Raw genomic sequence first — 26,570 nt, forward strand, 5'->3', positions numbered from 1 at the left:
TAGTTGGGTCCCACTCTGTCGTTCCCATGAGATTTTGGAGGCAAGGTGAACTCAAACGTGAAGTTCCTGTTGCTCTCTTTGTTGTGAATAACAAAGTCTATTGTCTCTGACTCAGGAGTCTCATGTCCTCTGGCAGCATCCATAAAACTGTGGCAAGCTAATACATTAACTTCCAATAGGGTAAATTTTGGACCCTTTACAATTCTTGACATTGCTCAGATTTACCTTTCTGACAAGGGGCTAACAAAGTCTCAACAAATACAGCTACGCAGGTGTCATACAGAAAACTTCAGAAAACACAGGTGTTTTAATTTTCTTTCAAAACCTAGGAAATAGGCTTTGTATTAATTTCTGAATTTCCTATTTTGGTTTCGGTGAGTCATAGATTTCTAGTAGCTTTATCACATGAATAGAATACTTTATATATTTAACTTTGCTATATTTTCAAAACTGTCTATATTTTAAAATTTATATCCCCTCAAATAATATTTAAACATCCTTAAGTGGAAAGGTTAAATATGGGGTTGTTAATTTTTAAAAAACTAAATTAATATTTTAAAAATTAAAAGTAGTAGCTAAGTGCTTAAAAACATTTTTAAATAAAAAGGACAAAAATCTAATTTTCATATGTATTACTGTTCTTGTAATTCTTGTCGTTTTATTTTTAAATGATTGTCCATTACATGTGAATAAGCTTCATCCTTTGAAGAGCACATATGGAGTAAGTTAGCTGGCATTTTCCTTATCAAAAAATAAACAAGTCTGAACGTGGGTGTTCTGTCAATCAGAACACTTAGCCGTGTTACAGGCTGCAACTGATGTACAAATCCATTGCCCAGGCATAAAATGCTTTACCAAAAAACAAATTAAATGGCTTTATAGCTCTTAGATGGATACACTGCCAAAATATGCAAGGGATGAAATATGTATGTGACTTCTTTAAGAGAAGAAATTGAAACCAGGAGCCAATTACTTCTCAGCAGTTGGAGCAAATTATACTCCAACTCTCTATTTTCATGTCTTGTCTTGTTTATCTTACTTAGATCGTAAACTTAATGGGGGAGGGAAAGAATCTGTCCCTTATATTCTATCAGCCAGTAGAGCACATTCCTATTAGTACTTCCACTGCAAATATATATTTATTGTCAAAAAAGGGAATTTATTTTTTATAAAACAAAAATAAGCAGGGCATCCAGAAAGGCTTGATTCCTAGCCTACTATGAAAATGTGAATAAGCCATTTCACCTTTCTTCCTATTTTCCTCTCTAATGAAAGGAAAATACCCACTTCCCTTTTCCAGGCCGTGGTGTGAGGTTTCATTATACAACACCTGTGAAGTTAATTTGGTTTCTCAGAAGACGGGTGTTATATAAACAGCAAATATTATCACCCTCATTGGGTTGTGTTGTGTAACATCCCAATTTTTCAGCCAAAATAATTGAGAAAGATACCTAAAATTTCACTTTATTTCATTAAAATGTGCTCTTTTTTCATCACCAGACATAACACTGTGTATTGCAATGAAGCTGTTCAGGTCTGTGTTTATGACGGAGAAATGCTCAATGAATCCTAGGCTACTCCATGCTGAGAAGGAACTTTACATTTTCCCCAACTCTTAGTTGCCTACAAGGCAAAGGGATGTTTCAAAGGAAATAATGCTCTTCAGAACTTTTAAAACCTATTATCCTAGTGATTCTAAAGTTTTAGTTTTTCCATAAATAAAAATCATTATCCTAGTGATTCTAAAGTTTTAGTTTTTCCATAAATACTTCCAAGATCACATAAAATGTTCAAGTGAACTAGGGCTACTATAAATAATTTTTTTTCAGAAGAGCTCAAGGAGAAATTTCATTGATGTCCTAACCCACATGCTTCTCTCCCCACATCTAGTTATGTTTCAACTGACTTAACTTATATATAGAGAGAGAGGAGCTAATGTTACAAATAATTACTTCCAACTCATTAAATAACAAAGAACATTAAATTACCTTACTTTTTGTCCAAGGTCTCCAAAAAAAAAATTATGACAATGTGACAGAAACTCCTCTTTTTTTTTTTTTTTTTTTTGAGAGGAGTCTCGCTCTGTCGCCCAGGCTGGAGTGCAGTGGCGCGATCTCGGCTCACTGCAAGCTCCGCCTCCCGGGTTCGCGCCATTCTCCTGCCTTCAGCCACCGCGCCCGGCTAATTTTTTGTATTTTTAGTAGAGACGGGGTTTCACCGTGTTAGCCAGGATGGTATCACCTGACCTCGTGATCCGCCCGCCTCGGCCTCCCAAAGTGCTGGGATTACAGGCGTGAGCCACCGCGCCCGGCCGAAACTTCTCTTTTAGACAAAAAGATGAGCTCTATTAGGCCTGGGCAAAGAGAATGCAGAGAAAAGTTTTAAAATTCTGAGTGGAGCTGTCATCAACTGTTCATCTCCAGACCACATATTGTAAGGTCACCTGCCATTCCTGAGGCTCAAATGCAAAATCAACAGCAGGTTACACCACGTAGTCATTTTTCTTAAATGACACAATCTGGAATCTCAAGAATTTTTGCATTCATCTAGTTTTGTAACTGCTTTCTACATTGAGCAAAGTATAGACAGCAGAACAAAAACTCTTAACCAAATTAAACACTTTTAAAAATCGATGTGCTGAACATCAGCTCCCAAAATATAATACATTGTCTTCTATTCTCCATCACTCAGGAATTTCATCAGAGAACACATTGCATATTACTTTACTGACAGTCAAGAAAAAAATGTGTCTTAAACAATCTCAGTCAAAGGCAAAGTTTAAATGACCTATAAGAATTGAAGACCAGGATTTTTGGCACACATATAGTGAGACCGAAGTATAAACCATCCAGAAACCACGCAGGCTAGATGTGGGTGCAACAATCCACAATAACAAGTTAAGGTATCGCTATTTCAAGCTAGTCTACCGCTTAAATGTACATTTCTCTTTTCCCTATAATATAAATTCAGGAATTTTCCTTGAAAAAATTAAATGACGATCCAAAGTTAGAGATTTCAGAAATTGAAGCATTATTAATTATCTTGTTCATGCAGGAAAAGGAAATGTTCAAACTGAAAGAGTATTAGGAAACACTAACTTCTCTTCTTGACTAACTTCTCATTTTTCCGGAGAGAGCAACTGCCTGGCATAAAAATGACCTAGTTAGTTAATAACAGAGCTAGGGTCTGTTATTTGATCAATTTGATGATGTTCACTGCTCCTATGCTTTCTGTCTATTAGTCCTCATGTCTTGCTGTGGCTGTCTGATTGTGCCAAGTAAAAGGTATTAGATTCCTTTCTTCCAAATGAATTAAAATAAATTAAAACTTTTTCTGTTTTTCAATCTGAGAAATGAGTGATAGAACAGATCAGCGGTTGGCAAACTATGGCACTGAGTCAAACCTGGCCAGCAACCTGTTTTTGCACATGCAGTTTTATTAAAACATAGCTTTTGTGGTTCATTTACATATTTTCTGTGATTGCATTTGTGCTGGAACAGCAGAGTTTAGCAGTTAAGGCGGAGACCTTATGGCCCCATAGCCAAAATTACTTAATATCTCTCCCTCTGCAGACAGTTTCCAATCACTGGAATAGAGTTTACCTCTATATAAAGTTATTCAACAAAAAAAGTGTTTTAATTACATTGGATGTTTTTAAAAAACAATTCTCCAATGAGATGAATTCTGAAGGAAGAATGAATAAGTCTCAGGTATAAATTTTCATTGTGGTAATCAGAATCACAAAGCCATCCAAATTCTCAATTTTCCTTCAAATCTAAGAGACACTAACACTCTATACCATTTCTGACCCATTCGTCTTGTATTTTGTAAAGTTTGTAGAGCCTCTTCTAAGAGAAAAGAAATGGCTCTTACTCTCTGCTATTTGGTATAGAATCTGGTCCCCATCAACTCCATTTCTGATTTTGGTACCAAAACAGATATTCTTTAAAATAGACTAGTTTTTAAACTGCTGTTGCTGGAGAAAAATAAATTGCTTACATTAGAAGTGAAGATTACTCTCCCAGGACTACTTCCTTTTCTGTGTAATTTGGCTAGGACACCACAGTCACTTTCAAATACACTGTGGTATTTTACATGCACCATCAATTAGAACCTACTCCCCGAGCTCATAATTGACAATAGACAATAACATATAGGACAACCTAACAAGACAAGCTTCACAATAAATGGCCAACTTCAAACTGCAGTATCTAGATTTTCAATTAAATAAGCAAAGGTGAGGGGATAGATTCAAGGATCAAATTCTCTACAGGTAATAATGTAACACATTAACTGCCTACAGAAAGGAAATAAATCTCAATTGCTAAAAAAGGTTCTCATCACTCAGTTGTCTTGGTGTCATTCCCGCTTTTTAAAACAATTACCATGCCTTAGAATTCAACAGCTCTTTCTAACAAATAGATGCTGTATTTTGTGATCATTACACATGATTATATGGCTTATACGTTTTATTAAAAGACAGCTTAAAATGTAGGTGGCTTACTTTTTTCACAAAAATGAAAGAAAAGGGAAATTTCTTCTTTTAAAGTTGTTCTTTACAGAGATGGGGTGGGGGGCGGAATTTAGTCTCAGATTTAAGGCGGTCTCTTAAGATTAAATAAGGTGCCTCTGCCATCTAGCGGCCATCACTGGTAACACAACTCTGGAACACAGCTCTGATAGCTATAATAAAACCTTAGATTTCTCTTATTTAGCTCCAGACACTCCCTTTTTACTAAAAACATAAAAAATAAGTTTACAAATACTATTAAAAAGTAAATTATGTATAATTAATAGAGTGCACATTAAATGCATAGAATTGCCTTACAATTGAAATAATACTACACTAGAAACTAATGAGGTATTATATGGGTTTAAAATACTTTGAGTTAAATCATATAGATTTGTGGACTCTATTACCTGTGATAATTTTTATAATTTCACAAATATCTACATTTATAAATTAAATAATAAATAATATATCAGCAGTAGTTTCCAAAAAAAAATCATCATTTCAAAAAATCTCTTGTGACATTTAAAATACGGGCAACTGACTGTCCCTTTCTGCACTTTTCTATCCCACCCTCGACTACCAGATGATTTACTTGCTCATTCCTGCATCTTCCCTCCTTCTCTCCTCCTAGAATTTACATAAATGCTTAGAATATGCAAAGTTTAGCTTTACAAACATAAAATGTCCTTCTAGGGAATCATTATTATTGGAATTTCCTGACTAAAGTTATCTGACAATTTTTCAGGATAAAGTATACATTAAACCTTAAAATGTCAACATTTTGTCAATTTTTCTTTTGTTTTCTCCCAGTAGTCTGATTTACATAATGGTTTTTGTCGTAAGGTACATGAACAATTAAATAAATATTGATAATATAGAGCTAAATATGGTATTATAAAAAAATACTCAGTTATGTGTAGTATAAGAACTTCAGGTACAAGAAAATACTATTTCACAAAATTTTTAAGTGTAGAACTATATACTTATTAACAATAATATATATTATATTTTGTTTAAATAAATTAGTTTAAGGGTAATTTTCCATATATCACTTATTAGTATTTTATTGTTTTCCATCCTCTGACCATGTCTCAGATCCCACGGGCCTCATGAAAGGTAAGCTTCAACTGAGTTTAGAAGAAATTTGAAGACCCAGGTAAAAAAGAAAACAAATAGTAATCTCTTGAAGCCCATTATTTATTCCTAAACGTATACATATTCCTTAACCCTCAGCTCATCTGTATATTCCTAAAGCCCATTTATATATTCCTAAACCCATATGTGCCAACATATTTTTATATATACTCGTATGTTTCACAAACACAGACAGTAAGTTATCTTGAGAAATGACTTTTAAAAAGTTGGTGTCTTGAATAACTATGATATAGTCTTGAATCTGTAAAAATATTTCAGCTGGTAATAAGAAGTATGAAAAGTTTTGGGTTTGGCAGCAAAGTGGTGAATACTATGGTCTTACACCTTAAAACTCTAAATATTACAATTTCATTGTTCTTTCCACCCCTAATGTTCTTTGAAATTAAGTAGACATGTTATTCTATACATAGTATATCTAATTATTGCATAACTATTAATGCTGAATTAAAAAATCTGGCATACACTATAGATTTCATCAGATTTTTAGAATAAAAATAACTGAAATCTGCTTCAAGTCTGGGTCAGCAAGATTTGCTTTCAAAGTCATTATTATATTACATTCTCATCTTAGGTTGATTTATTTTATTCCTTCACAATGGTATTTAATTGCAACTAGAGGAACTACTCCAAGAAAACTTTTGACAGGCGATAGAATGAGAACCTGGCTCCTGCTGATACAAGAAAAACTTATGTTTATATAAGTTGGTGCAAAAGTCATTGCGGTTTCTGCCATTAAAGGTAATGGCAGAAAACGCAATGACTTTTGGCACCACTAATCTTTAAACCACTGGAGATATTTAACTGCCTCCTCCAAGTATCAGTTTTCAATAAAATAGATTACCTTTATAGGTAGGAGGAACATTGAAATAATGAAGCACCACAAGAACTGCAAAATACAATAATATTGGAGAGCCTCTTGCTTTAGATAATATGAGGAGGTCAGTAACTTAAAAACACTAGATTGCACCTTCAACAGAGGAAAACAAAAGAGAGAGAATATATTTTTAATCCTGAAGTAATACCTGGAGTGAATCAATATGTGTGTGGCAAGTATTACTACACAAGGAGTTACTATCAAATTGCACCGTGGCATACTTATTAAAAGTTCCAGGCACTCACTGCATGCTTAATAGTAGAAAATAGTCAGATCAATCTGTAATCAAAATGTGTAATAGACAGCCCCACTGACTCACCACCAGGCCACCCTCCTCTGTGGAAATGCTTACATTTTCTAAGCCCAGGAGCACAAGAAGTGGAATCGTTGTCATTCCTCCTTGAATCCATTCCTCCAGAGACACGGTTCCATCATGATCATAGTCAATTTCTTCCATCATTTCATGGAGGATCTGGAGTAGAGGAGATAAGGGAAAATTGGTGGTCAATCAATAAAATAAATTTCATAGGCTACAACATATGAAATTGTGACTATGAGCTAAGTGGAGAGTTGGGATAACTGTCTTGCTAACTCAGTACAACATTAATTCTATTACTGATGAAGCAGTGACTTTGTTAGCATTTCTAAACCTGGCCACTTACACTGATCACTTTTTAGAAATAAGTGCTTAACTTTTCAATATGTTTCCAATGAACAGCACAGCTAAAACAAGAAGAATCTTTAACAAGTGTGAAAGTGGTCTTTAATTACATTCTCCATATTATTTTTTAGATTCATATATATGCCAGAAAATGTCTGAACAAATTAACTTCATGGCAAAGAGCTCATATAATTCTTTGCTAAGTAGTAAGGGGCGAAGGAATTTAGTTGCTTTTAATTGCCTATCAGAATTTAATAGAGTCAAGAAGTTAAGGGATCAAATCAAGTTTAATTAAACTTCGTTTCTAAAGATGACTTGCACATAATGTCTTAAAATGTTCTCTGCAGTGTTTGTTTGCAATACATTTACCTCTCTGTGGTATGGTAGCAATATCAGTACTTACCTAGAAGGGCTGTTGTGAGGATTAAATAAGCTAACGTATTATAAGCAGACGAGCCCCTGGCATATAGAGTCAGAGTCATATAGTGTTTTTTGTGTTATTATTAATGGAAATTATATATAAGTTCCAAACATATTACCCTTGGTTGCTGGGAAAGCAAAGTACTTCCCATCTAATGGCATCAAGATGGCAAACATGGTAAGAATTCTAATGAAGAAAGGAACTCACTGTCTTTATGTAATACAAAAATGTTAATCAATTTGGTAAAAAGAGAAATGCAGAGAGCATTGGAACAGAGATTGGAAAAGATGCAATGCATGAAATATTTGATTTGTTGGTAGAAGTATTGTCTGCCTAGACACTCTTGTGCTTGGTGTCTTCACTCAGGAAGTATTGTATTTGAAAATTAGATTATTTTTCTCCTCCTGCCTCTCAAGAGCTTGCTGATGAATTAGTAGAAATGTATCAATCATAAGAGAAATAAAACAATGACATTTGTTTCAGATGGGTGATGCTTTCCTTTTTGTACCTAATAAATCTCATGTTAAAGCCATCCTCTGACCGTGTCTCAAATCCCATGGGCCTCATAAAAAAATAGGATTGAACTGAGTGTAGAGCCTGAGTTAATTTGATAAAAACTTCTAGGGACGCTCCAGTCTTCCCTACTATTATTATAATCAACCTCAAATGTTCATTTCTCTCTCTCTCTCTCTCTTTTTTTTTTTTTTTTTTTTTTTTTTTGAGACGGAGTCTCACTCTGTCGCCCAGGCTGGAGTGCAGTGGCGCAATCTGGGCTCACTGCAAGCTCCGCCTCCCGGGTTCACGCCATTCTCCTGCCTCAGCCTCCCGAGTAGCTGGGACTACAGGCGTCCGCCACTATGCCCGGCTAATTTTTGTGTGTGTGTGTGTATTTTTAGCAGACACAGGGTTTCACCATGTTAGCCAGGTTGGCCTCAATCTCCTGACCTCATGATCCACCTGCCTCGGCCTCCCAAAGTGCTCGCATTACAGGCTTGAGCCACCGAGCCGGCCCATTTCTCTTTATTTATATATGCAAACCTATGAGAAGCCTGGGGATGTGTACATTTGTTTACAATGAGAACTACTGAAGCCTTAGGCAAGATGACTAGGCAGTTCCCATGATAGCAGACATAATGTACAACTTTGTACCATTTCAGCTCCCTGGAATAGTAGCAGACTTATCAGTAACACACATGTCAAATAATGCTATAGTTTATTACTTGTATTCTCCAGTCAATAATCTGACAAATACACTAGGTATTTGTTGTAGAAAGACTACTCAGCCACCAGCTTTCCCCTTCCTCCTAGCATCCTGATGTCCTTTTCCTCAAATCTACAAACACCGCCCCCAACACACAACACCAAAAATGCTTTTGTTGAGAAGTGGCAGCGCCCGCTGTTTAGAAACCTGAACGGAAAAACAAATCCCCCTCTCACTCTCCATCTAATAACAAGCTGGCTTGATTGACAGATGACTAGTCTGCACAGGTAGAAAGGTGAGTAGGAGAGGAGAAAGCTGTTGTCGATTAAAAGGGCAACAGAAATAATCAGAACTTCCTGGCTTTCAGTGAAAATATTAAGGTGAGTCAAACAATAAATTAAATACATGTTACCATCTACTTTATTATTCCACATACAAATGGCAACCTGTTAATGACATCTGCCACTCACTATAAGCACAGCATATGCATTTCCCAATAGCTGATTTAAAACTGGAAAAATCCTAATCCCAGTAAGACAGGAAAATGCTATCAGAGTTCTTGCAGCATATACTCATGCCATTATCCTGTTGTTTACTGCATAGATGTGAACAGAGGTTAAATATACACTTCTTGAATTTGCATAAAATGTAAAATCATTCAAATAAAATTTATTTGCATTTGCTTTATTCATATACATTTTGCTAAAGGTTTTAAAAACAATATAAACTCAATATCTCTTATCAACTTTCCCCAAAATATTTTTTGTGGCCAAAGTTATGGTTTCAAGTCAAGTATATTTTAATATGTATTTGAATAATGTTGAAATTTTGATGTTTATTCAAAATAAGAATTCTATGTTCTTAAAAGCATTTTTAGATACTCTTTCTCTAAACAATTTAATTAAAAATTCCTGACTAGCTGAAGAGCTTTGGGCAAGTAATTTTAACATATTTGGGTCTCAATTTACTCCTCTGCAAAAGGAAAAAAAAAATAGTGTATCTACCTCAGAGAGTTGAAAGCAATATATAACATATACACAAGGTAACATAATGCACTGTGTATGGAAAACTACCATCTTCTTTTATGGCATGGCATGGCCTTGGCAGTGTCTATCAGGACCTTCTGCTTATCCACATGTATGTAAGACCACCATTCAAAATAACTTCCACGAGGAAGAAAGCAAAAGTTACTGTTAACAGCTTCAGAACTCCACATATACCTTGTTATCTTATTCAGAATCCACTTTGACTTCTGATTAGAAATAGTAACTTAGTTATCAAAAGACAAAATGAAATGACAGGAATATATCAGGGTCCCAGACAAGAGAAAAAAAAGAAAAAGAAAGAAAAGAAAAGGAAGGAAGGAAGGAAGGAAGGAAAGAAAGAAAGAGGAAGGAAGGAAAGAAAGAAGGAGGAAAGAAAGAAATAAATAAATGAAAGAAAGAAAGAAAGAGAAAGAAAGGAAAGGAGAGAGAGAGAAGGAAGGAAGGAAGGTAGGAGGGAGGGAGGGGAGAAAGAAAGAGAAAGAGAGAAGGAAGGAAGGAAGAGAGAGAAAGAAAGAGGGAGAGAAAGAGAAAGGGAGATAGAAGGAAGGAAGGAAAGAAAGAAAGAGAAAGAAAGAAAGAGAAAGAAAGAAAGAAAGAAAGAAAGAAAGAAAGAAAGAAAGAAAGAAAGAGGCCTTCCAGAATTTAGCCAATAGTGAAATCATTCATATACCTACTGGATTAAGTTCAGTGACATCCCACTCAAGGTATTCTGCAACATGCATCATCTGACTGATGATATTTTCTAGCTCCTAGAAGAGAAAGAGAGATAAAAAATATGAATACAAGATCTTAGTGAGTTTTAAATCTTTCACTTGCAGAAATTGTTTTGTTCAATGTGTAGCTAAAAAAGTTAAATGAGTTCTATGGGAATATATATATGTACATAATCCTTTTTAAAGGTCTAATTAACTATATAAAGAAAAAAGAATCCTGAATATAAATTTATCTTGTACATTGTCTAGAAATTTTCACCAGGAGAGGGCACAACTTTACAAAAAATACATTTTCTTCTACTAAAAGAGAGTGTCTGAAGAAAGCAGGACCAAATACATATTGTCACATGTGATTTTTAAGACACTGAATTCCCTGAACCTTTGGCTTGAAAATAGATGTGAAAGGGTGGAAAAATCATTTGAGGACAACTGAGAAGTCTATTTTTGTCTTGATACACTGAGAATGTATATTGACTGTTTTAGTCATGTATTGAATAATTTGCTCTTGAAAGAAGAGTGTTCAGGGCCAAGGTTTGCAGGACAAGTATATGCAGCATTTATTTTGTGAGAGGATGAAATTTTAGTTTGAATTTCCATATTATTCTGCTCAATTATCAACTCTTTGAAGAATTGCCAGTTAATACATATGACCTGGCTAAATTAATTAAAACATTTTCCTGCCTATTTATCTAATGTTTTAATTTTTCTCTACCTACAGAAAAGATTAAACACGGCTTTGTGAAATCCTTGTAATTTCACATGAAAACATTACATAATTTGAAAAGTGGTGTTTTACCGTATGATTTAAAATGTAAAAAGTATAAAAGAATAAAGCTTGAAAGTACAACAGTCAAAGATTATTCTACTCAAATCTCTAATCTAATATATGTAGTCGATGTTCATGGAATAGAGAAGAAATACGATAAAACAGATTCTCTTTTGGGAAGCCGCGTTTCCCTCCGAGGAACTAATGAAAGCTATACTCTCTCTCTCCAGAAAAAAAATATATAATTATGAATATGTTACTTAAGTAAGACAGGCTGCCCCAGAAGTAATACAAAGATAAATGTATTTATTACAGATTAACAAATTTTAAAACATAAATCCCTTTGAATTATAGGTTAAAAGTGTGCATGTGTATGCACACATGCATTACTAATCTCTCACCTACTCCATCTTTGCTTACATATGCCTTAATGGTTTGGAAGTGTTAAAGTTCCCGGATATCTTTTAAGAACAGAAACTATTTTTGGTGGACTGTTACGTAGGCATGTGATATTAGGTAAGCCACCCCACCTAAGACTCAGTTTTCTCGTTGGTAAAATAGCTACTCTAACTTTACCTCCTTCATAGAATTCCTTCAAAGGTTAAACATGTTATTATACAAAATGCATTTATTTTGTTGTTTGCCGTATTGCAAATGATCAACAAATCTTAACTATTATTATTAGAAATAGTGGACAATTTTCTAATTATCATTTTCTTTCTGTTTTGCCTCCAGTAGGTGAACTGCTACACCTTAAAGGTACCAAGACACATGATGTCAGAAGGTACAATTTAAACCTGACAGCGAAGGAAAAATATTGGAGTAGTAGCTATTGTGGAGAAAACCCTAGAAATGAAATCCAGGCCTTTAATTACAAAAAAATAGAGACTAGTTTAATCAAAACTAAATATATTTATCCCCAACTCATTGTTTAATATTGGGACTATAGTTCTAAATATTGCTACTAGTCTACTGTATATGCTAACAAAAAATGGGCAGAGACAAAAAAAAAAAAGGACTATTTGAATTTTCAAATCAACTGCCAACCCATGGCTAAAGCCTAGTAAAGAATCATCATTTTAATTTAATTAAAAAAGAAACATTAAATAAAACAACTCTCTATGAAAATAGAATTTGCATTAGTGTAGTCACAAGTGCTATACTAAGCATATTAAAGTATCTAGAAGAAATTAAAATTTCTAGTCGTGAAATGGCACCATAAAATGAGCAAATTTATTATGTAGCTTGGTATTTCTAAGGGGAAACTGAAGACCACTAGGCACTTAAAAATAATAGCATTTGAAAAAAAAAAATTTTTTTTTTTTTTGAGATGGAGTCTTGCTCTCTCGCCCAGGCTGGAGTGCAGTGGCACGATCTCAGCTCACTGCAACCTCCGCCTCCTGGGTTCAAGCGGTTCTCCTGCCTCAGCCTCCCCAGTAGCTGGGATTACAGGTGCCCACTACCACGCCTGGATAATTTTTGTATTTTTAATAGAGACGGGGTTTCACCATGTTGGCCAGGCTGGTCTCAAACTCCTGACCTCGGGTGATCGCCTGCCCGTCTTGGCATCCCAAAATGCTGGGATTACAGGCATAAGCCACCACACCCAGCCAGCATTTGAAAAATTACTGAGACTTACAGATAATAAATCCCACAATCACAGCATCAATTCAGAGTGATGGTCATTTCCTAGAGTAGGAGTTACATATTTTAATCTCTCTCTGGAGAAGCTAATATACCATTATCCTACTCAAAGTTACATAAATAGGCTTCCAACCTCATTGCTTTGCTTTTAAAAGTCTATTTTAGCTGCCATAGGGTGGTCTATCAGATGATGAGAAAAACTCACTCATTTTCAGAGATCATGTCTATTTCAGTCATTATTAAATATATCAAAACATTTGTTTTTAATAATATTAAATACATTAAAAATGGTACACTTCAAAATTTCCATAATGACACTTATTCTATTAATATTCTTATATTTCCTTGATAGAACAAGAAATAATATAATATGCAAAATATGTTACCAAACATAAGGTAGATTATTGGATGGAACCTGAGATGGAATTTCATGCATGGTACTGATCTGTGCACTAAGACTAAGAACTACTTTCTATTTCTCTGAAAGCTAGCAATGATTTCCATATATTACAAATAAACGTTTAATTATTCCCTTCAGTTAATCATATAAAGATGGTATTTTCTTATTTTTTATGACTATAACTATAGAATGTAAAATGAATATTAAATTGGATGAGATATTTTAAAAGCAAAGTTTGTGAAAGCAATCTGTAAATATATTTACCTATTTCAGCCGCATATAGGACAAAAGATACCATGTAAAACTGGGAAAATAATGAGATAATTAAATTGACTTTATACATCCTTAAAATTCTACTTATAGTCTCAAGTTTCCTTAATGCCAAATGTTACAGATAGTTTTTCCCTCATTCTAAATCAATGGTTTCAACTTAATCTTATGTTTTATTCAGACAAGGCTGGTGCCTTTCTTTTTTTTACCTAACTTCAGTGCAGGAAAAATAAAATTAAAAAACTCATGCTGTGGTATGCAAAACTATTCAGTAGAACAATTGTAATCCCAACAGTTTCCTCAGATCACTCTCTTGCAAAAAGTCAAAAAGATAAAAATGCCATATGAGTGTATGTAAATTACATTAAGTGTGCCTTCTGTGGTAATAACTACAAATTTATTCATTGCATTTTTCAGAAGAAAATCTTTGAAGTTTTCACAGAAACTTTGAAGAAAAAAATTACCGAGCTGTCCAGGAAGCCATTCCCATCCGTGTCATAAAGGCGAAACATAACTAGAATGAAAGAGGTGTTGAAAACAAGATTATAGGCAAATAAGATCAATGTTACTTTAAAGTATATTCATTAAAATTTAGTTTGTGTTGAAAACAAATACTAAATTCCTCTCCTGCTCCAAACAATTAATTTGTGGGATTATTTCTCAAACTAAATTGAAAATGAATTAATTAGTTAATAGAAATACTGGATAGCACAAAGTCTATCAAATTTTGTTTGTTTCTAGAAGACACTAAAAAGTACTATTATTTGTTTAAACTCTTTATTACAAGATCATTAAATGTCAACTCAAAACTAAAAGAGAAGAAGTTGAAATATTCAAAGCCTGGGTATTAAAGAGCAGAGTGCATAAGGAAAAACAACAAATGTGAAATTTAGAAATCAACTATAATTTGAAATCCACCATTCACAATTATAAGAGCTCGGTCAAAAACTTTTCTTTATCTGTAAAGTGAGAATAATCATTCTACCATAACACATATTAACTGTGAAAGTTAAGGGAGGTGATAGACACAAAAGTGAATGTAAGCCATAGATCATGATACAAATAGATGCCATTGTTAGGATTGATCCCCAAGCAGTATGGGCGAGGAAGGCGGAGTGCAAAATAACAGGTTCTTTCTGATGGAGGAAGCCAGCACAGAAAAACTGCATTATGATCATGGCTCTCATGGTTTATTTGTTTAAATCTGAGGTGGAGCTTCAGAGGGTAACTGATGTTTGAACTAATCAAGTAAGGGAAAGGAGAACATTGGGTCTCTGTTAGGGGGTTCAGGAAAGCGGATGACAGAGGTCCCTGATGGGCCTGAGGATTCCCTTGTATAATTCACACATCCCCAGGAGGCTGTGGAAGAGGCCACAGGTGCCATTTTGAGATAAATAGAGAAGACAGACACAGCTGTAAAAATAGAAGAATGGAAGTACGGGCTTGTCTTGGGTTTGTATAATTTCCTGAATGATCTTGATGTCTGAAGTCTATAATATTAATAAAGATGTTGATTACTAAGCAGCATAATTATATAATGACCCTGATGGTCTATTTGTAGGTGATTATTTTTGTATTTAATGGTTACTGCATTTCACCAATTCTAACATATTATTATTAATAAGATGCATAATTAGTCTATATATTGCTAAAAAGAAAAAAAGTTAGCCATGTCACTATAATATTATATTTATTGTAAGAGGCAAACAAATGTTAAAGATGTTAAAGTGTAAGAAAACAAATGTCTGTCTATTGACTTAAGGGCAATAATACTAAACTGGCTAAAAGACTTAAATATCTGTATTGTAAATCATGGTAATGATTCCTTCTCATACAGTCAATAAATGAAATAAAATGCAGAAGGAAACAGCAACTTACAACATTGTGGATACTAAGCATTTCAAGAGATTGTAGTGCAGCAGCAAATAGTGAAAAATATCTTTGTAAGTGGCAAGAATTGACGGACTACTCAGAGAAATGATTAACTACCAGGAATAAGGCAAATATCTAGAAAAGCCTAATATATTTCAGATTGAGGGACATTTATAACTCTGTTAACCCTTACTGGAGTAAATGACTGCAAAATGACCATTTCACGTCGCTCAAATTTGTGGAAACCCTGTTCTGATTTGTTGACCTTACTGGGAACATGAACTCAAAGAAACACACATGGGTAGGATATATAGATATTGGGCATTCATTACTGACAGTGTCTGAAACTTCTTCCTATTTTCTGAAAATCACACTTTATGAAGAGCATTAGAAAATGAAAACTCTAGATACCTTTTCTTTACTAGCCTGACTTGAAGCTAGACTGTGCGCATGGCCCAGGCTCCACCACACAGAAGCACAGTCCCAGGTTATCAATCAGATGTTAGTGACCTAAGCAAAAGAAGCTTGCACAGAATCCCTTCTGGTGATGGGAGGCGGCAGTGATTTCAGAGAGAATATCCAGGGTTCTGGATGAGTCAGGGGTGTTTCGAGGCAACCATCCCAGCCCAATTGGTCATCGTTCCTGAAAAGGCAGCCTCTAGAATTTGTTCTCTACCTCTCCCAGTGATTCTGTGTGCTCCTAAATATCGCTTAAAAATAATAACATGCTTTATTAAAAACAACCAGTTGAAATAAACCCGTTTCTATGTCTTTCCCAAGGATAGTGTGTACTTAACGTTGGTTTTAAAAATGAACTTACTATTGTAATATTACACTTACAGATAAATGTATTATTTAATACCTTATTAAAGTGTACACACCAATGTAACTATTACCTCTAAATCGAAAAATAGAATTCTTACTAACAAATCAGAACCCCTTTCATCCTCCCCCATCATTATTTTTTCTTCTCTCTCCAAAGACACCCATTATCTTGACTTCTACATCTCTTCTTTTGAATTGAATTGAATATAACATTTAGAAAATGTTTGCCGGCCGGGCGCGGTGGCTTACGCCTGTAATCCCACCACTTTGGGAAGCCAAGGCAGGTGGATCACGAGGTCAGGAGATCAAGACCATCCTGTCTAACACGGTGAAACCCCGTCTCTACTAAAAATACAAAAAAAAAAAAAAAAAATTAGCCGGGTGTGGTGGCGGGTGCCTGTAGTCCCAGCTACTCGGGAGGCTGAGGCAGGAGAATGGTGTGAACCGGGGAGGCGGAGCTTGCAGTGAGCCGAGATCACGCCACTGCACTCCAGCCTGGGCAACAGAGCGAGACTCCGTCTCAAAAAAAAAAAAAAGAAAAAAAAAAAAGAAAATGTTTGCCAATCTTTTCTTCTCCTATTACAAAACAAAATGAAAAACAAACCAAAATAACACTGCTGGATTTCTAATGAGATTGTACTGAACCTATAGATCTGTTTGGGGGAGAATCTTTAAAATGCTGAGTCTTGAAATCTACAACCATATTATATTCTTCTTTATTTAGAGCTTTAATTTCTCTCAATAATGTTTCATATTGTTCTGTATAGAGACCTTTCAAATAGTTTTTAAAGATTTATTCCCAGGTATTTAATAATTTTGATTTGATAAATGGTAAAATTTCTTAAATTTTATTTACTTATTATTAGTTGATGTCATACAGAAATACAAGTGATTTTTATTTCTACCTTGTAGGCATAGATCTTGCTAAACACGCTTATTAATTCAAGTACTTGATCTATCTATAGATTACTGGGTAGTCTATAATAAACAATGAATTTCAATTTCTTCTTTCCCATTCTCATAAACTTCATGGATTTTTCTTGCCTTATTGCCATGAGCAATGATCTCCAACAGAAAGTTGAACTATACTTAGAGTAGTGGCCATTCTTGTCTTCTTCCCAATATCAATGAGAGAAACTTCAACATTTCACTCTTAAATATAAAGTTTGATGGGCGTTTCTTATATATACACATTATTAGATTAATGGAGTTCTATACTACTTTTATTTAGCTAAGAATTTTTGCTATTACAGTTGTTTTGTTTTTAATCATGAATAGAATGCATATGGAATGTGATAAAATACTTTTATGATTTTCTTCTTTATTCTCTTAATGTGGCAAAATACATTGTTTCATTTTCTAAAGTTAAGTCAAATTTAAATGCCTGTAATAATCCCAAATTGAACCTGGACATGTTATTTTAGCTACTTTACATATATAACTGTACTTGATTGCTAATATCTTATTTCCTTTCTGCTTGTTATCTGGAAAAATATATGAATGACTTGTACTTTAATTTCTTTAATTAAATGGAAAAAGCCATGCTTCCTTCTCCCAAATATTTGCCCTAAAAATCCAAGTTGCTTTGATACTTCCCTGAAAATTTTGAACAGGTTTTTAAAATATACATTCGTTCCAAATTTTCCAGTTGATTCCAGTAGGAAGGTTGGTCTGAAAATCCCTACTTCACTAGTGCCTGAAGAAACTAATATTTTAAATAATTTATTCCTAAACACATTAACAAGAGTTAATGCTCTATAAATCCTGTCTAATTCATCAAGGAAGAAAGTTTGGAGAGTTTTAAGCTCTAGTTAATATAATAACAATAATAAAAATATCATACATATATTGAGTACCAAGTACCATATACTCTAAATATTACCAAGTCAAGGTCAAGGATAGAACTTTTCTTTCATCCAGAAGAAGAAAGAGAAATTCTAGGACTTTAATTTTCAGTGAGAAGTCTACTTTTCTAATTTAAAATTGTAGCTAGGTAATGCAAAACATGAAGTATTGAACACACATATTTACCTTGGTTTTCTATTGAAGTACCACTATAGTAACAGTAAGAGATGAAATAGGTATAAATCTATAAGCAGAAATAAAATATGAGAGGAGAAAACACTAACACAATTTTCAGGAGCTGGAGAAAATATGTACACATGTATATTGACTTAGAGATCTTAGAAATATAAATGTAAGCTGGCAGAGGAGAAGAAGCATAGATTTGCTTAGAAAGGGTGGTGAGTTGGAAAATTAACAGATTATCTTCACAGGATGAACTCTGGGGAGTATGTAAGCTCTCTTCCCCAACAGAAGACTAGATCTTTGAGTTCTGCAAAAGTGAAATGAAAGGAATTCTGGGCTAAAGGTACTCAGGAATTCTGAGTATAAGGATACAATACCAAAACAAGGTAATTATGTGAAAGCGAATATACCGAATATTGAGAGAATAAGTCCTTTTCCTTATCACCAGTAAGTCAATACCATCCGTATGGATACTCACCTATACAACCACTACCATCAGAAAAGTTCTTTCAACACAAGTAGTTTGGAAGAAAACAACAAAGCAGGGAGGAGGGGAAACCTTATAACTAAAAGGAAAGTTTCAATCCATGAAATACAAATAGGAACACATAAGGATCAAGCTGAGAATAAAATGGATTCTCTGTGAAGTTAAATGTAAGGAAAAAGTGGGAAAAATCTCATCACCAGGTATAAAAGATGTCCCAGATATGGAGTGAAAAACATAAGAAGAAAGAAAAGAAGATGGAAAATAGAAAAAGCAAGAAAAAATAGTAATTCAGAGTTCTGTCTTGGATGTTCAGCATCCAAATAATATTGGTTCTAGAAAGAGAACAACTAAAATAAAGGGTGAAAGTGATTATCAATGAAAATATTCAAGAACAAATGAAGAACGCAAGTTTATGAACATAAATTTATGGTGGAGAGTTTGGGAATTGATTAGTTATAGAAATAGAGAAAATGAGGCAGGCGGATATTTGAGGTCAGGAGTTCAAGAGCAGCCTGACCAACATGGTGAAACCCCATCTCTACTAAAATACAAAAATTAGCCAGGCATAGTGACACATGCCTGTAATCCCAGCTACTAGAGAGGCTGAGGCAGGAGAATCACTTGAACCCAGGAGGCAGAGGTTGCAGGGAGCCAAGATTGTGCCACTGCACTCCAGCCTGGGAAACAGAGTGAGACTGTGTCTCAAAATAAATAAATAAATAAATAGAAAGAAAAATAATTAAGTAAGAAAAAAGGCAATTATTAACTCCATGGAAAATAAAAGTTGTTTGGCCTGGTGAGCCTATAAAACCTTTCCCTTTTAAAACTATATTTAAAAATAATATTGACATTATTAATATTGAATTTTCAAATTATATAGTAAGACTATTTCTTAGTATTTAAAAGTAAAGTCAGGCCCAAAGGTCAAGGGAATCACTGAACAAAAGGATCATATTTTTAAAAACAAAATAAATATATAGCTGTTTGGCTGCAAAAATTTCAAAAGCCCAATGTTAAAATTATTCTGACAACACGACAGCTTCCAAATATGGGTACCTGCTTCAATGTTATAAACTAGTTTAACCCACATTTTTTCCTATTTTTATGCTCATGTAATTTCACTTTATATAGAAACAATTATGCCCACACATGTATTTAGTTAAAAGATCAGAGCAAAGGCATATTATGCAAGATAATTTTTTATATCCAAATTTTTTTTCCTTCCAAAAGATTTGCAAGTTTCTATCTGTTTTCATAATGAATATATCCTACTATACACACTCTGGTGTTTTGCACTTGCCATTATATGTTGTTGATATGAGCATTATATGATATATGTTATTAATATAAACAATGTAAAATATATTTATAAAAGGCATTTAAGCTGGAATTTCTTTAATTCACTTTTTTCCACTCTTGTATATTTTGATACTGATTTAATGAACTATAAAAGCAGAGGTGAAAAAAATCAGCTGCTTAGGCGTGTTTGACATCCAGTATAATGGAGAGATATTTTCGCCTTTTATTCATAAGAGAAACAACAATAAGAACAACAAAAGACAGCTTTTCAAAATAAAAAGAGCCCTATAAAGTAGCTCAGAAATTATGGATTTTAGTAATAGCTAGATAAACTGGTGGTGTAATTAATAACCACCCTCTCTTGGTCTTTTTTTTTTTTTTCATTGACAAACTATAGGAAAGTTGACTAGATGATCTTTAAGGTCTCTTCATTATTAAATCTCATAGTTTCTAAGGTTAATACTGCACAGGGAAGTAACTTTTAACATGTAGCTTACTATTCAGTCTCCGTATGTCAGTTATCTACTTTCTGAATATTGATTCCCTATTGATTTTCTCTTTAGTGATACATTTTAAGGAAATATAAAATAATATAAAAAATTCTTGTTAAATAATTGATAACTTGATAAGCACAAATTCAAATGTGAATATCATGTCTTTTAAAGTCAAAAATATAAAGTTAGTATTATTCAATATCTTAAATAGTTGATGTTATTTTTATATTTTCAAGCACTCATTGACTTTATTTTTATCCATTGACTTTAATACACTTCCATTTAACTATCATTTATTGAGCATCTACCTGTTGAAACACACACACACACACACACACACACTGATGTAGGTGCAAGGGTACAAAAGAGAGCAAAATAAATCCAATTAGGAGATGGCAAGAAGATTCACGATGCAGGGTAAGCCTCAAATGTGGACTAGACTCAATCAAATATACACTGTGGGGAGGAAGGGGGTTGAAACCCAGCAATTGCACATTGTAATCAAAGGGATCAAAGTGGAAAAGTTCAGGGTTTGTCTGATGATAGAAAAGTTAACCCTTGTGACTAGGACATGGTTTGTGCGTATGTGTGCAGGTCACAGCCAAAGCAAGCCTGGCGGAGTAGGTTGGGGTCAAACTGTGGAGTCAGATCGGTGTATGCACGCCAAATTAAGGGTTTCCATTTTACGCATTATGAAATCAGGAACTATCAAAGGGGATTTTTCACTCTGAATCAGAAGAGAAACAGAAAAAAAATAAGTATATTAGTTGATAAGGTTTTAAGTAAAATGAAAGGAAGTTGCAAGAACATACACTTAATGAGTAAGATGATGATTAAATAGGTAGGTGTTTGGAAAAAAAAACATTATCTGGATTAATTTTTAACTAGAAAACTAGACAAGAGAAACACTGAGCACTGAAGGCCAGCTGAGGTTTTGAGTAGAGCTATAACCCAAAGAATTATATTTTTATTTCACTAAGTCTCTGCCACTCAGTATAGTATAGGAGCAAATAAGTTGAATGTCTGAAATTAAGTGTGAAAAACTAATTGACATCATGGATTATGCGACCAGTTTAAATTTGAAAGGATGGGCAACCAAAAGTCAGCAAGCAAATTCAAGAGGGAGTAAAGTGGGCAAGAGTAAAACAGTTTTAATTTACTTTTATTTCACCTAACATGCATTTATGGGAAGTAATAAGTGTGAAGGAATGTATGTGAACAAATACTAGTTTAATCTAATCCTCATAGTTATCCCATGGGATAGAGACTATTTAATGATCTCAATTTTACAGTTGAGAAAACTGAGTCCTGAGGAAGTTTTAAAAATGTACTCAGATCACTGAGACAGTTAATTCTCAACCTAGGGTTTGCATTCAATCATTATAAATCAAGAGTTAAGGTTCTTAATTATTGTACTATGCAATAATTAAATTAAAAGTAGGAGAGTGAGAAGTTAAGTGAACATAGGCTGGGATCAAAGTAAAACTGACAGTTTAGTTTTAGAATAATAGCAGTTCTCGACAGTTACAAGGCTTGGAGTATTGTAACAGAAGTGAATGGCTGAAAGAAAATGGAGGCAAAGCCACAGGATTTGAGGGTAAAACAGAGGTTGATGACTTTCCCTAAAGTACTATGGAGCACTTGAAGTTAGAAGGGCAAATCAGCCCTCAGACCATGTCCTTGTTCATTCACAGGGGCTGTTGGTAATTGGTACCAACAGGGAGAGATAAAAATGGAATTCCCCACAACCCCAACACACACAGGCACACATGCACGTATGCATGCATGCAAAAGCACACATCCAAGGGTAACAAACACCTTCTACCTGATAGAGCCTTGGGACGGGAAGGTCCTCAGAGAGAAGAATTAGGATTGCATAAAGGAAATAAAGCTGAAGACATGGCTTATATGGTAAGTCCTCAATATGATTGCTAGATACTGGGAAACTGTGACTTCAAGCAAAACAATGTACAGAGGGTTCTCCAATAACACCCTTTCCTTCCATGACATTTTGTTATAACATTGATAAGCAAAAAGTGGTTTTGTTATATACATTTTTCAACTTCAAGTCACAGCTTCCAAAACCCTATTGAGGATGTTAAGTGAGGACTTCCTGTAATCAGTAAAACATTTGGGAACTTTTGTTTGTTATTATTTAATGGAATAAGCTTTATAATAAACATTGTGTAAATACCTGGCAGAAAAGACAGGCAATGGAAAGTGGTGGGAGGCACTGAATAGATTTTAAAAATATTTGGGGAAACAAAGTGTTACTTATATAAACATTGACAACAGTGTAATTCGTTTATCTAATGACCCAGGTAAAATACCTAACAAATACTGCCACTATTCATCAACTCCAAGAAAAACAACTGTTGTTTCAGGTGAATTCCTTGTGTATATGTGTTTTCACTGGACAGAAGGAATTGCATAAGCCAGTGCTTCTCAAAATGTGATCCCTGGAACAATAGCATCCACATCACCTGGAAACTTGTTAGAAATGCACATTTTCAGATCCCACCCCAGGCCAGCCGAATCAGATATACCAGTCCTGCAGGTGACTCTGATGTGTGATAAAGTTTGAGAACCTCTAACCTAAATCAAATTTCTTTCGGCTTAGCTACCTGGAAGTAAGAGCCAAATTCAACATTGACCTGCAAAAGTTAATTTTAGGTGCTTGTTCACATCTGTTTCTGTGTTAATTATAATTGCTTTCTCTTATTTTCATTCTTCTGGTCTATATTGTATTTAGTAAATTGTAATCCTTTTGGAGTATTTATTAAACTAACAATCAATACAAATTTTTGAAGTCTCACTGAGAATTTGTTTTTAAAAATCTGTAACTGTAAAAGAATACATGTTAGTAACTTTTACATATGCAATTTTAGAAGGGTAAACATATGTGGTAAATTGTTAAGAAAGTGGATGAGGAAGATTGATTGTTATTTAATTGACACAGGAAAGAGCCAGGCATTGGCATTAAAAAAGAAAAAGAAAGAAAACCAAACTTCGGATGATTCTGATGTATAGCCAGGGTAAGAATCACCAAATTAGAAGATAGGAGAAAAGAGACCTGCGGCATCATGTATTTTGAAGAGTTTGGTGAAAATGATAGTGATAATTCTGGGCCATAACAAGACTGCCTATAAGAAGAGTCTGAAGAAATAGTTTAAAACAAAAGGAAAAGGCAATGCATCTAGTGTAAGCTTGAAAAAAAGCTGGGAAACTCAAAGAAAAAAACAGAGAGAAGGGGGTTGAGAACACTAAAGAAAAGTAAATGGCAGGTCAGTTGGATGAGATTCATCATGTCTTTTTGAATAGTGTGATGAGTCAACATTCTATCTGCAACTGTAGACAAAATCTATGTGGCTTCAAGGATGCACACGGAAAACTCAAAAGCATTCTTGTTAGGAATTCCACCTAAAAAGCAATATACATCCAGCTGACCTAGAAATAGTTAAACAGCAAGACTAAATACCATCTTGGGGAGGATGGATGGGGCCTTTATTCATTTTCAGATGTGGAAAAAATGTTTGTCTTTATATGTTTATAATCATCCCAAATGTGCCCCTGATAACACCTGAGCAAACTTTCTCTCTGGCTGTCACTTCAATAGAAATTCACTGAACATTAATATTTACTTTGGAATGAGACAGATTTCTGTAAGTTCTTAGGAATACAAAATAAATCTTGAAATGCAAATATTAAACATTTATGAATAATAAATATATATGTAAAGATGATATTCATATGGTTTATTCATAAACTAAGCAGGTGTGACTCTTAAATAATCACATTACAGTAAATCCTTTATGGGAAGAAGAAATATTATCAAAAAGTTACTACTAAATTTAACTAAAAATGCCCCCCAATAATAATTCTGAGACATCATGATTATTTATATTTGCTTCAGAAGTGTTAAAGTTTAGATTTATTATCTTCACTATCATTCTAGTAGCAAGCATTTTTCATTAAATTTACCATATCCTATATAATCAAATTTATCAGGTTATTGAGTAAGCTGCCAGGACTATATTTAGAAAGAGCCTCAGAGATAGAATAGATGATCAAATGATCAGGTTTAGAGTAAATGCTTGAAAAATATTTTCTTATATTGCAATGAGTATAGTTAGCCACCAGAGAGAGCTCAGTCACTATGTTTTATTAAAGACAGTAATTATTTACTTTCAACTGAATAGAAATTCTCTATCCGCCATGTCCTAAATTTAAGAAACAAAGCTATTGTTTAATGATGTATAATATCCAGAATCAAATACTATAAATGACACTTTCAGGTTTAGCATTTGAGAAATAATGTGTCTCTGCCAACAAGAGTGTTAGTGCTGAAGATTGCAAGGGAGATTTCCACTGGGGAAAAGGTGCAGGTTGCATATTTACAGGCAATTTTCTTACTCACTAATGGGAAGGTTTCTTCACACAATAGAAATAAATGCTTTATGAAAACAACACAAAGGCTATTTTCTAATAGCATCTTGTTAACTCCAGAGAACTGAGGAACAGCTTTTTAAAGTCATATGACAAACATAAGAAATAATCAGTAGTAAATGGAACTTGATAAATAAGAACCTGAAATTAATAGATCTTAATATCTTTTGTCTGATTCTCAGCGGGAGGAAATTTTTACTATTAAGCAGGATCACTTTATTCAACAAAAATTATACAACTATACTAATGCAATTTTAAGTTAATCAATATCCAGTCCTTTCTCCTGCCCCCAATCATGATAAGTAAACAAAATGAAGAAACACATACACTCAAGCTTATCCTCAGGTCTTCCTCTTTCAAGCAGAGACAGGTAACAGACAATGTCCTTCAGGTGGATTACTTCTGGGGAACACGTATTTGCAGGAGAAGTAGTCCGGGGAGGGGTGATGGCACCTTTATTCATTCTCAGACCTGGAAAAAAAATTGTCTTTATATTTTGTTAATTATTTACAGTGATCTCAAACAGAAAACAAATTAAGAAAATAGAGAACATACAGGCTACATAGAAATGTATATTTTTTAGGCATAGAATAACCAAATTCTCTGTAATATCAGTACAGCAGCTAGACATAGCCTACGACTGTTGTAGATGAAGGAGAGTTCTTTGGGATCCACAGACATGGCACTGCCCTGTCAGCCACGGATGGTATTTGGGTCAGAATAATATTACCCTAGGTGAGTTGGTAGACATTTGAATGCTTGAAGACCCACTTCCCTATTCCACTTTTCTGTGCTTTAGGTAGTGACAGCTATAAATCATTTGGGAAGATATTTAAAATGGACTTTTTCACAAAATACTAAAGAAAAAAATGTCAGTCTTTCACAATATAATTTCTCTATTCATAATAAGTAATCATCCATTCATAAAGTCATGTATTTGTTTCAAATATTTGCCAATACCATGAAGAAGACATCCTTTTTTACCATCAAGGGACTTGCCCAGGAGTAAGAATAAAGAGAACATAAGCAAAACTCTGAATAAACATGATGGATATTAGAGAGGTAAAAACATATGAGTGGTTTGGTTTTTAAATGGTTCTGACTTTATTTCTGAAACCCATTATCTGTGTCTGTTCTATGACAAGGATATAGGTTGCTTATTACCTGTCTGGTGATAATCTAACCGAAATATGTTCACAGTAACTTGTTAGTTCTGTCTTACCCAGAAGCCACTGAAGTCAGATTGTGTGTATCTGACAAGGCCTGAAGATAAACCGCAATTATCCCTTGAGGGATATATGGCATTTTTAGAGGTATTTGGGAGAAATAACTAATGGGTTGAGTGGCTACTAGATTCCTAATCAACCAGGAGCTACTGTAAGGAATAATTTGAACCAAACACAGTTCTACAACCCTGTTCTTAGCACGGATCTACCTGACTGCGTATGTCTCACT

The 26,570-nt window shown here is 34.2% G+C and overlaps 1 protein-coding gene across 21 annotated transcripts in view; it reads right to left on the bottom strand.

Moving 5' to 3' along the window:
- The window catches only part of DGKB (diacylglycerol kinase beta), an 835,560-nt gene that overhangs the window by 547,987 nt on the left and 261,003 nt on the right, over positions 1-26,570 (bottom strand). For 20 of the 21 annotated variants that reach the window (XM_034963734.3, XM_057302827.2, XM_057302829.2 and 17 more), the window contains 4 exons: positions 25,443-25,586; positions 14,129-14,178; positions 10,546-10,620; positions 6,895-7,014 (listed from right to left, as the gene is read on the bottom strand). In XM_034963734.3, the coding sequence (XP_034819625.1) occupies positions 6,895-7,014; positions 10,546-10,620; positions 14,129-14,178; positions 25,443-25,586 (389 nt within the window). Of the gene's footprint in view, positions 1-6,894; positions 7,015-10,545; positions 10,621-14,128; positions 14,179-25,442; positions 25,603-26,570 lie in introns of all 21 variants that reach the window. The other variant, XM_034963737.3, reaches the window with a different exon arrangement.

Source organism: Pan paniscus, chromosome 6 (assembly GCF_029289425.2).
Source record: "Pan paniscus chromosome 6, NHGRI_mPanPan1-v2.0_pri, whole genome shotgun sequence".
Lineage (NCBI taxonomy): Eukaryota > Metazoa > Chordata > Mammalia > Primates > Hominidae > Pan > Pan paniscus.